This window comes from Phocoena phocoena, chromosome 11, assembly GCF_963924675.1.
Source record: "Phocoena phocoena chromosome 11, mPhoPho1.1, whole genome shotgun sequence".
Lineage (NCBI taxonomy): Eukaryota > Metazoa > Chordata > Mammalia > Artiodactyla > Phocoenidae > Phocoena > Phocoena phocoena.
The window spans coordinates 63,677,399-63,687,571 of NC_089229.1; the positions used below are offsets into that span (position 1 = coordinate 63,677,399).

A 10,173-nucleotide genomic window follows, 5' to 3' on the forward strand; every position below is an offset into this window, starting at 1 on the left:
CCTGCTCCACTTTCTCCAAGCAGTAACTTCTACTTATTTATTTAGCTGTGCCAGGTCTTCATTGCAGCACTTGGGATCTTAAATTGTGGCATTCGAACTCGTAGTTGTGGCATGTGGGATCTAGTTCCCTGACCAGGGATCGAACCCATGCCCCCTGCGTTGGGAGCACGGAGTCTTAGCCACTGGACCACCAGGTAAGTCCCCAAGCAGTAACTTCTTAAAGCACAATCTTATCTGCCATTGTAGGTTTTGGCTAAGTATGGGATAAATCAGCACAATTCCAAGCCCTTCCCATATGACTCCAATATTTTATGAATAATGACGGCAATAGTTCTGGCAGCCTGGCTGGTGACTTGAATTTGGGCTCCACCATTTATTAGCTATGTTACCTACCCCCTTGATACTCCACATATGGTCTCAGCTGACCAAGAACACCTGGGAGCTTTAAAAAAAAAAAACCAGAAAAAAGGCAGTATCTGAAGCTTCACCTCAGACCTACAGATTCAGATCTGCAGGAGGTTCACATCCACATTGAAGTTTGAAAAACACTGGCCCAATGTGAGCCCGTTGCCTCACAGAATGATTTTATAACCAGTCATCAATTCAGGTCTAAGTGAAATAGACAAACCCCTTGGCACAAGTACACAGAAGCCACTTGAAACACTGAGCAAATGATAAGACGGAAACCGCCAGCCTCCTCCATCCCACATGGGCCTTGAATAAGCAGAGCAAATATTTACTATGATACAGCTTGACACTGAAAACAGAAATATCACTTTTATTGACAAGACAGGGCCATAACGGGCAGCTCCACAGAACACAGAAATGAGACAGTCCCAAGACAAGAGTGTAAAATTGCAGCAGACAGGTTAATATTCTTCATCCTCCTCTTCTCCCTCAACACTATCAGCTCCAACCTCCTCATAATCCTTCTCAAGGGCAGCCATGTCCTCACGGGCCTCAGAAAACTCTCCTTCCTCCATGCCCTCACCCACGTACCAGTGAACAAAGGCACGCTTGGCATACATCAGGTCAAACTTGTGGTCCAGGCGAGCCCAGGCCTCAGCGATGGCTGTGGTGTTGCTCAGCATGCACACAGCTCGCTGTACTTTGGCCAGGTCTCCACCAGGTACCATAGTGGGAGGCTGGTAATTAATGCCAACCTTGAAGCCAGTGGGGCACCAGTCCACAAACTGGATGCTGCGCTTGGTCTTGATGGTGGCAATGGCAGCATTGACATCTTTGGGAACCACATCGCCACGGTACAACAGGCAGCAAGCCATGTATTTACCATGGCGAGGGTCGCATTTCACCATCTGGTTGGCTGGCTCAAAGCAAGAATTGGTGATCTCTGCTACAGTAAGCTGTTCATGGTAGGCTTTCTCAGCAGAGATGACGGGGGCATACGTGGCCAGAGGGAAGTGGATGCGGGGATAGGGCACCAGGTTGGTCTGGAATTCTGTCAGATCAACATTCAGGGCTCCATCAAATCGCAGGGAAGCGGTGATGGAGGACACAATCTGGCTCATAAGGCGGTTAAGATTTGTGTATGATGGGCGCTCAATGTCGAGGTTTCTACGACAGATGTCATAGATGGCCTCGTTGTCTACCATGAAGGCACAATCAGAGTGCTCCAGGGTGGTGTGGGTGGTGAGGATGGAGTTGTAGGGCTCAACTACAGCTGTGGAAACCTGAGGGGCGGGGTAAACGGAGAACTCCAGCTTGGACTTCTTGCCATAATCGACAGAGAGACGTTCCATCAGCAGGGAGGTGAACCCAGAACCAGTTCCCCCACCAAAGCTGCGGAAAACCAAGAAGCCCTGAAGGCCTGTGCACTGGTCAGCCTAAGAAAGAAAGGAGTTTTAATTTTAGCCTTGGTGAAAGGTGCAATGACTTCTTTGAATTCCATAATCACATTGACTGAGATCTTTAAAAAAATCCTCTGAACAATATCTGCTAAGAAAGCAGTCCTAAAGAGCTTCTAAGTGCTAAGTGATTCAGAGAAACTTTTCACAATCAACTCTTGGGAGCTGGAGGGAGGGGATCTGTTAAAAGGCTATTTTAAATGAACTGTTTTCACTTCTGCAGGCAGAGGAATCATGAGGTCTGGAATGGATGCAGGGCTCAAGTTTTGGTGACTGGGAGGGCAACCTCTGGTGCCCTTGCTGTGACTGCAGAACAAAGGCAACCTCTTATCAGTTGGAGAGCTACCAACAGCAGGCCTGGGACCACCAGCCCCGTACAATGGACGTCTTACAGATTTCGGCAGCTGCTTTCTGAGCTGGAACACAACAGAATAGCCAAGATCCAATGCCCTGGTACTGGAGTAAGGCCGGGTCTGGATCTGGCTCTACCCGTTCCTTGCCGTGTGACTTTGACCAAATTCATTTCTTAATCTCAGTTTTCTCGTTTATTAAATGAGGAGAATAGTAACCTACTTCAGGTTGTCGAGAATTAAACGAGTGTCCGGAACAGTGCTCAGCACAGCAAGCACTCGTTATCAGAAAGTCTATTCATTCTGGGAAAGGCGATTTACTGTCACAATTCCATGTCCCTGTGTCACTGGGGCTTTCCGCCACTTAACTGAGCTATTCTGACTATTGTATGCAAGGATGATTTTGTCATTTCAAACAAAGTACTCTGTTGACAATCTTCACTTCTCAAGGTGCCCAGAGATTTGTGGACATTCTCTACTGAGCCCCTAGTTCACTTCTCCTGTGGGTCCATACTCTGAATGAGATCAATGCCAGGGCAGGCCCTAGTCTACCAATTTCACCCATTAAGCCTCATGTGGACACAGTAATAACACCAAGGACAAATGCAATTGTTTTGGTAGTTAATGAACTTCACTCCAGAACCCTCAATGGCTTTTACTAGGTTTACCTGTCCCTAAAGGCAGGTCCTGATTTCCAAGTCAGTACTTGTAGCTGAAGCTTGATTTGCAAACATAGGAACCATTAGCCCAGTTCTGCTGGGAAGACGATGATAAACATCTGAAAAAGTATGAAGCCATGAATGATGTAAGGCCATTCTTTTCAAAACAGACCATTTGTTGCTGGGCTTAGCATAATGTGACTTTCCCAACAAGCTATTCCACCCAGGCCTTCATTTTTGATTTTTAATTACTTACAAGCTGCCCACATACCTAAGGAGCAGAGTCATCTGATTGCCAGACTCTTAATTAAAATGATGCGAACAGAACACTTAGCAACTTTACCGATGTGAATAGTTGCCTTAGATTTTTCTGCCACAGGGCCAGTCCACACTGCCCTGAGCTCTAGTAGAAAAACGAGGGTACTGCTTTTTTGTGATTATATCTTAATACTTTCAAAGTTCCAATGACTTATACTTGCTTCTGTAACAAGGGAGCTCCATTGACTCCACTTCCAGTGTTGATGGAATTTCCCAGTGTCAGCTATTTCTAGTCAGTGTTACACTGGCTTCTTTTGCTATGAACTTTCTGTAATAACATGTCAGCAGTCCAATTTTTATGAATTTGATCAACTAGTTACACGTCAGCCAGCCACCTACTCACTGTGACTAGGATGACCTAAAAAGGGATGTCTCGGCCTGAAGCTGGGAAGCTGCCTGATTAATATGAACAAGGATATTTAATGGTCTTAAATGTCAGTAACACGGTTAAGGTGTCCTGGTACTCACCTTGACTTCAGGTAAACTGCCCTCACTGAATGAGCAATTGCCCAAATCTGCCTTGTAAGACACAGAAAGAGGCAAAAGAACACTATCCCCACCCCACATAGTTGTCCCGTAGCTCAGGACCCCCTGGTTTAGAAGTCCAGTTATTTAGTGGGCAGTATAAAGTTCATTTTAGTGTGCAAAGAGTGATTCTTGCAGTTTGGTCTCTCAAAACTGTAAGAGAAAACTCTCATCCACTTTAAATAAAGTACTGTGTTTACCAGTTTCCGAACTCGGTCCAAGACTAGGTCAATGACCTCCTTGCCAATGGTGTAGTGACCTCGGGCATAGTTATTGGCAGCATCTTCCTTGCCTGTGATGAGCTGCTCAGGGTGGAAGAGCTGGCGGTAGGTGCCAGTGCGAACTTCATCTGGAAAAGGAAAATGAAGCAGCCACCCATCACTAACAACCTGCACAAGTCTGCTTGACCCCAGGGCATCAATGGAGCCCCCAGGATACACCTCCTGTTCCGGACCCCCGGGATCTCATTGGGGTTACTGAGGTCAACTCACCAATGACCGTGGGTTCCAGGTCTACAAACACTGCCCTGGGCACATGTTTGCCAGCGCCTGTCTCACTGAAGAAGGTGCTGAAGGAGTCATCTCCTCCCCCAATAGTCTTGTCACTTGGCATCTGGCCATCAGGCTGGATGCCGTGTTCCAGGCAGTAGAGCTCCCAACAGGAATTGCCGATCTGGACACCAGCCTGGCCAACGTGGATGGAGATGCACTCACGCTGTGAGAGGAAGAAAGGAAATGTCAGAACATGACACATCAGATGGGACATTTAGGAATGATTCACTGTAAATGACTATTAACCTTCAGAAGAGATCAGCACCTTTCTGGAGGCCACTCCTGCCCAGGGACTATTTCACAAGCAACAGCCTAACTCAGAGAAAATGCTTTGGAAAACCACAGATATGTTAATGAACTACTAGGCAAGACCAAAGACCAGACCTTTGCTTTGTAGCCACATTAGATGTTCAAGGTCAGGTTTCTACCTTCAGAATGATACAAGCTGCTCTAGCAATAGATTTTCCCCAACTCCTGGGAAATATGCCTTCTGATTCCTTAAAGGCATGCAAAATTCCTCCTTCCAGCTGATTCATTCTCTGTATGACTGTGTAACTAGAGCTCATTCTGGTCCCTCTTTAATCCTATTCTTTAAAGAGAAGAGCTTCCGCCTCTCCCTTTAAAACCAGCTTAAACCAGCAAACTACAGCCATATGACTCATGGAGAAAACACCAGATAAGCAGCAGTTACCTGTATTTTAAAAACTGTGGTCAGAGGCAGCCTTTTAACCCTGTGGAAGAACTTAATCTTAAGGAAAAACATTTTCCTTCACTATCAATGCATCTTGAGGGGAGAGTGGTGGGGAAGGTGGGAGGGGGACGGAGACACATGGTAATAAAAGCTAGAAGTGTCACCAAGACTTTATTAATAGTTTAAGAAATTAGCTGTCTTCTAGTAGAATGTATATATATCTCTGGCAACGTGGGGGAAAAGTCTTATAATTTCACAACTGTAACGATGTTAGGATGTTACCAAACTCATTTCTGCTTAGTAAAATAAGGCAGTGAACACAGAATCTACACCCACAGACTTAAGAGAAAAAACAAAAAAAGGATTTTTATTGTGTTTCCATCATAAATCAGATTAGCGGTTTTGGAGACAGAGGTCTTTCACATATCAATACCAAATATCTCCCATTACATTCTCTCCAAATAAGAGGGTTTCAAGTTTTTAAAAACTGCTAATAGGAATCTAGTTAAAGAAAATTCAACACCACCTAAGATCTCAAAGGGCCTAGCTTCATAACCCAACATAAAACCCCCAGTCACTCACAACCTTTGATTTATGGTCCCCTCCTTCTCACCTACACTCCCCATAAAACAATCATGGTCTGCTGACCTCCTCAGCAAGTTCACTGTTACCTGCCTCTACTTGCCCAGCTCTAGGGCCGTGGGAGAAAGGGGAGTTGTTTGTTCTAATGAACCCATGACTATTTAAAACTGCATCATGTTTACCTTTAACTGGACTTTGGACACTCCACAGCCCTAGAAAGGAGAGAACCAGAGATCTGTCCGTGACAGCCCCAGGCCCCAGGGAGATAAAGTATCTGAGATGATCCTGTCATTCTAATGAAACACTTCTACTGAATGAAGCCTTCTGAGTTTCTTTCATTGTGCAACGGTATGGTTTAGACTGTGGCCACTGCTTGCCCTCCACTCTCCCCTGGCCACTCGGGAGATGAAGTGAGACAATGGAATCATTTAGTCTAGCCTTAACTGGATAAGCAGCCCCTGACCCTTGTTTAAAAACGAAAAAACAAAAAAACTATTAATCTAACCAGTGTATGCCTGAATAGGTCTGCTGCTACTGCTGCTCTCCTGCCCTTTAAACAGTCCCACTTCTTACGTTCTTCTTTTTTTTTCTTCTTCTTTTTCATTGGGATATAGTTGTTTTACCCCACTGCTTTCTGAAACACGTTTTTACCACTATCTTTTTGGTCTTGCCTGGTAAAAAGCACTCAAGCAAGTTGTTACAGTCATACATACGTTTGATAACTGTGGTAGTCCCTAAAGAGGTAACTATTTATTCACTGCATTGCTTTTTAAAAAGATATTATTTTGAAACATCTGATACATACGGCCTACTTTAGGTAGACTTCCAACAGATATTTCCTCAGATACTTGTTTCAGATACTTGTTTGGAAGCTATACAGAAAATACTCAAGTTGTGTGTAATTTGAAGTTTCTTTAAAACTGAGAATACTTTGTCAGTACTAGTTTACTCTGTGACTTTATAAGAAAATCTCTCTTTATGGACTTGTTTTTTTTTAAACCTGTAAGTAGAAAGCTTCAGCTATAAACACCCCACTAAATTAACACGAGAAATGCAGGATTAAACAACGTGACAGTAATTCCCTTCAAAGGAGGAGCCTGCCTACATCCCTCCAGGTGGATTGGTGCGAACGGAAGCGCTCCCCCCACCGCACCCCACCCCGGCCCGGCCACAGGTGAGGATGGGTGCGAACGGAAGCACTCCCCCGAGCCCGACAACAGGTGAGGATGGTGCAATTGAAAGCTCTCGCCAGAGTCTGGCCACAGATGACTCAGCAGCGAGTCATAGGGCGCTGGAAAGGCAACGCCTACCATGCGGGAGCACACGAGATGCTCCAGCACACGAGATGCTGCAGTGGGAAAGTGAGATCATTGGGGGAAATGGGAGGGATTTTCAGGTTTCATAAGTCATTGGGAGCCAGTGTGAAGGCTCCCTGGCCTTCCTGGGGCGGTAGCGGGCCCTGGGGGGGATGGGTGCCCTCTATCTAGGATCAAATAAATGGGCTTTCCACTTCCACCGAGGGCAGTGCCCAGGCCACACCTTCGAGCCGGTAGAGGGGTCTCCCAGGTGAACTCGGCTTTCCGCAAGGCCACCAGAAGCCAGTTTGCCTGGAGGCGTCCGGAACGTGGCCCCACGTGGACTGGGGTCCCGACGTCTCTTCGGACTCCGCACTCTCCCCCCAGCGCCACCACCCGGGGACCCCACTCACCATGACTGAGACTTGTAGGGTTCTGCGGGGCTGGAGGAGGCGAGGGGACGTCCACGAAGCTCTCCCACTGACAGACTACCAAGGAGTCCGGGGGAGAAGTAGTGAGAGGGAAAGCGGCCCCGAGGGATCCTATATACCACGATCCTGGCCACGTGTCGGAAGGGCGGGCACCGGACCCGCCCCGGCCTCCGCGGCCCCGCCTCCGAGCCCAAGGTCCCCGGCCGGATGCCCAATTTTACCCTGCCCGCGGAGAGAGGAGGGGCGCGTGGCGCTGATTGGTGGGTTCAAAAGTTCGAAACGAACTCTACGGAACAAGCCAGAAGAACCCGGAAGGGGAGGTGGCATCCTGGGGCCGGAGAACGGGCCGGTGGGGTGGGAAGGAGGGTGGACACGGTGACTGGAAGGAGAAGGGAGGCGAAGCGTCTGCACAGTCCTCAGTGGGTGCGGGAGGCGTCAGGGGGCAACGCCTAAGCGAAAAAAGGCACCGAGTTAAAGGGAGCCCCGGCGGGAGCCCCAGGAGCGTGGCTCCTCCCGCTGCCTGCTAAGCCCCCTGCTCCGCCCCCGGGGCCCCAGACACCGGACCCTGGAGGGGCGGCCCGGCAAAACAGCTCCCCAGCGGGCCCGGCCTACGCGGAGCTCCGGCGCCCGCTCCCCTCGCAGCTGAGGGACTTCCAAGAGAGAAGGGCTGGCTCCCCATTCCAGGTCCTAATTACCATGAACCGGCCCGAAGCCCTTTTTCTCACCATTTTTAAAAAAATTTTTCTTGTTATAAAAATATGGAATGCTTCACGAATTTGCGTGTCATCCTTGCGCAGGGGCCACGCTAATCTTCTCTGTATCGTTCCAATTTTAGTATATGAGCTGCCGAAGCGAGCACTTCTCACCTTTTTTTGTTGCTTTTCTTTATTCATTTTCCTACCTTTTTATTTATTTATTTATTCATCCATTTATTTATTTATTTATTTACCTACCTTCTTTTAAATGAATCTTGTGGTTCCTAACAGCAACCTCCTTCCACTTGGTGCAAAAGCAGGTTTGTTGTTGTTTTTCAGTTCATTATAATATTAGCCTTTATTCTTCGATTGCGTACTATTCAGAGTTGTTTGTTTTTCAGACTATATTAATCACATTTCATCCATTGGACAAACCCTGTGAGTTATCCCCATTTTACAGATGAGGAAACTAGGGCTTAGAGGAATTAAACTAGTTGAAGATCACACAGCTGGAGTGGTGGGGCTGCCCTTGGGCCCTCACTACCTTGTACTACCTCATCCTAAATATACCACTCTTGTTATGAAACCCAAGTTCCTGTGTCCCAGGCACACTGAGGCCAAACAAACTAGAACATGGGAGTTCGGAGCACAGGTAGATTTATTGCAAGGGCTAAGCAACAACAGATGGCTGGTGCTCGAAAGACCAGACCTACCCAATTGCTTCCAGGCAAGGGTGTTTACAGACTGTTGGAGGGAATTCCCTGGTAAGGGAAAAGAATCTGAAAAAAAAAAATTAGATGTATATGTATGTATAACTGAATCACTTTGCTGTACACCTGAAACACAACATTGTAAATCAACTATACTTCAATTAAAAAGAAAGAAAGAAGAGAGGAAGATAACAAAAGTGACTGAATAGTAGAATATGTTACAGGGTTTTTTCCTGAAGAAGAAAAAGGCAAAATAGGTTTTGGATACTGAATAGGCAGAAGTCAAGATACACTCCAACTCATCCACACAAAATAGAGGCTGTGGAAATATGTGCAGAGATTCCTTTTCAAATTACAGTACATAGTTCATTCATCAAATGCTCATTGAGCACCTATTGTGTGGCAGGATATTCTGAAATCTGGAATAACTAGCATCTTAGTCTGTTGCTAGATATTTTAGTCTAATTAGTGCTTTCCAACTTTTTAATTCATTCCACAAATATATATTTAGCACAGTTTCTAGGTGCTTGGAAAAAAGTTTGTGAACAAAACTGACAGATCTCTGCCTCATGGAGTGAATGTTCTAGAGGAGGATAGGGAAGAAAGATAAACAATTAACATAATAAGTAAACTATATAATTTGTTAGAAGGTGACGAGTGCTATAGAAAAACAGCACAAAGTAAAGTGGAATGAGAGTGTTGGGAAGGGAGAATGTGGGAGGAGGTTGCAATGTAAACAAGATGGTCAAGGTTAGCCTTAATGATAAGTGAGATTTGAACAAAGACTTGAAGGTCCTGAGGGGCTAGCCAAAATAGCTACCTGGGAGAAGAGTGGTCCCAGAACATGGAGCAGCTGCACCAAAGGCCCCCAGGCAAGAGTGTTCCTGGAAGGAAGAGCAGGGATGCCAGCTTGGCTGGAAGAGATGAATAGTAGGAGATGAGGGTTGGAGAGGCAATGGGAGCCAGATCTTGTAGCTTCATGTAAACCACTACAAAGTCCTGTGGTTTTAACCCTGATACGGGGAGCCTATGTAGGGTTCAAAACATTGTAGGGACATGACCTGACTACCTTTTTTTTTTTTTAATATCCCTCTGGTGTTGTGTTGAGAATAGATTATAGGAGGGCACAGGTAGAAGCAGGATGATAACTCACTGCAGTAGTCCTTCTGAGAGATGATGGAGACTCAGACCGGAGTGGTAGCAAGAAGAAGTGGTGAAGAGTCGTTAGAGTTGGCTACATTCTGAAGATAGGGCCAGAAAGATTTCCTGAAGGCTCACATGTGAGGGAAAGAGAAGCCAAGGATTACTCCAGGATTTTAGCCTGGTTGAGTAAGATGGTTTTGCCATCAACAGATGCAAAATGTTGGGAATGGGGTAGGCTTGGAGAGGGATGACATGAGTGGTTTGTCTTTGGTCATGTTAAGTCCGGATGTTGATGTCCACGTAGAGGTGGAGACGCCCAGGACATAGCTAGATATGAAAGTCTGGATCTGAAGGGAGA

At 46.4% G+C, this 10,173-nt stretch overlaps 1 protein-coding gene and 1 non-coding gene across 2 annotated transcripts; both read right to left on the reverse strand.

Moving 5' to 3' along the window:
- Positions 1-769: 769 nt before the first annotated feature.
- Positions 770-7,411, reverse strand: LOC136131609 (tubulin alpha-1C chain-like). The gene is made up of 4 exons (XM_065888438.1): positions 7,250-7,411; positions 4,209-4,431; positions 3,918-4,066; positions 770-1,844 (listed from the first exon to the last, which is right to left on the reverse strand). The coding sequence occupies exons 1-4, from the start codon at positions 7,250-7,252 to the stop codon at positions 870-872; spliced, it is 1,350 nt and encodes a 449-aa protein (XP_065744510.1). The 5' UTR covers positions 7,253-7,411; the 3' UTR covers positions 770-869.
- Positions 7,412-8,019: 608 nt separating this feature from the next.
- On the reverse strand, positions 8,020-8,126 carry LOC136131676 (U6 spliceosomal RNA). Its single transcript, XR_010656406.1, has one exon. It is a non-coding gene; the product is annotated as a U6 spliceosomal RNA (small nuclear RNA).
- Positions 8,127-10,173: the final 2,047 nt, after the last annotated feature.

Coding starts and splice junctions, on each gene's coding strand:
- LOC136131609 (XM_065888438.1), bottom strand. Junction 4,067..4,208: donor CCTGGAACCCACGGTCATTG/GTGAGTTGACCT, acceptor TTCCTTTTCCAG/ATGAAGTTCGCACTGGCACC. Junction 1,845..3,917: donor TGGACCGAGTTCGGAAACTG/GTAAACACAGTA, acceptor TTTCTTTCTTAG/GCTGACCAGTGCACAGGCCT.